Source organism: Condylura cristata, unplaced genomic scaffold, assembly GCF_000260355.1.
Source record: "Condylura cristata isolate star-nosed mole 26May11 unplaced genomic scaffold, ConCri1.0 scaffold00029, whole genome shotgun sequence".
NCBI classification, from domain to species: Eukaryota; Metazoa; Chordata; class Mammalia; order Eulipotyphla; family Talpidae; genus Condylura; species Condylura cristata.
The window spans coordinates 17924363-17926176 of NW_004567130.1; the positions used below are offsets into that span (position 1 = coordinate 17924363).

Genomic DNA, 1814 nt, shown 5'->3' on the forward strand with positions numbered 1-1814 from the left:
GCGCCCGCCCGCCGGCTGGGACCTGTGGGAAAGCGGGGTGCGGGCAGGGGCCAGGGCACAGGAGAGGCGCTACCGGCGCTCAGCGCACTGCCTGCGCCAGCTGAAGTCCCACCAGGGCGCCAGCCAGTTGTCCATGCCCAGAGCACAGCTCCCCTGGCTTTGGGGGGCTCCCAGGGTGAGGCCCCTCCCTGCAGCCACGTGGGCTGGCCAGGATGGGGTCACAGGCAGACCCCTCTGTGTCCGGCCCCTGAGGGCAGTGGATGTATGCCTCTGCCTCGGGGACCTCAGATAGGGAGGTGGCCAGTGTCCCCGACGTTCCGGTGGTGTGTGGACGAGGCATGAGGGACGCTGAGTGCTGGCCTGGCCGTGACTCGGGGCCTGGACAGCAGGAAGGCCACAGGCCACTGTGTGGATGAAGTGGCCACTTCACACCATGCCCACTTACGAGACCATCCACATGTGGCAAGGCTGTGGAGTCAGAACAGGTCTGGCCACTGGCGGCCAGTGCAGGGCAGCGTCTGTGCTGTGGAAGGGCGAACGCTTGCAGAGGGGAGGTTGACGCTGCGCCACAGTGGGGTGCGCCTGGCCCCGACAGTGGGGTGCGCCTGGCCCTGCCGTGAGCGCCTGGCCCGGGGCTCGAGTCCCCCGGCCAGCCTGGAGATCCAGGGCAGCAGGCCCCGCCGTCCCCGCTGGGCCTCAGCGAGTTTCTGGGACCCGCCTTTCCCCCCCACTCTCGGGAGAGGATGCCCGGGTCCTCGGAGGGGGTCTGCAGGTCTGCACTAGGTGGCGCCCCGGGCGGCAGCAGGTCACTGGCAAGGCAGTGCCGGCACAGCGGGCACCAGGAGCAGGCCGACGCCTCTGAGATGCCGCGGGCTGCGCTGGCCCAGCGCCTGGGGGCCATGTGCAATGTTGCAGGCCCATGGTGCCGTTTCCCTGTGCTGTGCTGGCCGCTGACCTTTGATCTGCGGGGGTCATCGGCGGCCCGGATGGCCACCTTGCCCCGAGGCCCTGCCAGCCAGGCTCCGTCGGCAGAGATGCGCTGGCCTGGGGCACGGCCGCACGGCCCGGGCCTCGGAGGTGACCACGGGGTGACCGTTCAGGCGGGGCAGGGCACCCACGGAGCCGCCGCCCTCCCGGCTGACATGGACTCCGGTGGCCTCAGCCTGACCGCGCCCGCCCCCGCGGTGCCCTCGGCCACCAGCAGGCCTGCTCAGGGCAGCTCTCCCTACAGCCGGTGACCACAGACCAGGTGCTGGGGGCCCCGAGCCCCGTGTCCCGCTCAGCTGCTTCTCAGAGCAGTAGGGCGCCGGGAACTCCCTGCCCCTGGTGGCCGGACGTCCGCCTGGGTCCGCCTGGGCGCGCGGCTGCCCCGGGTCCCAGAGGCCGCAAAATGGCCTCAAAGACTTGTTTTTTGTGTTTTTGAAAAAGGACAAAATGCAAAGCAGCCTGGGAGGCCCGGGCAGATGGGGCTGCACCTGCACACCCGCGGGGGAGGGGCTGGGGCTGCTCCACCGCTCTCGGCCCTCTGCTGGGGGTGCGCGACCCAGCAAGGGCTGGGGGACAGGGGCGGGGCGACCGGGCTCTGCCCAGTGCCGCAGGCACCCGCAGGCCCTACGCTCTTCCTGCCAGCGGTGCTCCCCAGGGCGTGATAAGAAGCCACAGTGGGGGGCTCTCAGGGGCCAGCAGGTGGGGCAACTGGGCACCTACACGCAGCCAGCTTGGTCAGGTCGGGGGGCCAGGGGAGCGGGCGCACCGCGAGGAAGGCCTGCTGCTGGTTGAGACCGCCTGCCGCCCAGCGCCCCCCCACCCCCCAC

At 71.2% G+C, this 1814-nt stretch overlaps 1 protein-coding gene across 1 annotated transcript in view; it reads right to left on the reverse strand.

Moving 5' to 3' along the window:
* Positions 1-135, reverse strand: part of BCL7A (B-cell CLL/lymphoma 7A) — an 8179-nt gene extending 8044 nt beyond the window's left edge. The window contains exon 1 of the mRNA XM_012730845.1: positions 74-135. Within this exon, the coding sequence (XP_012586299.1) occupies positions 74-135 (62 nt within the window). The remainder of the gene's footprint in view (positions 1-73) is intronic.
* Between the last annotated feature and the right edge of the window lie 1679 nt (positions 136-1814).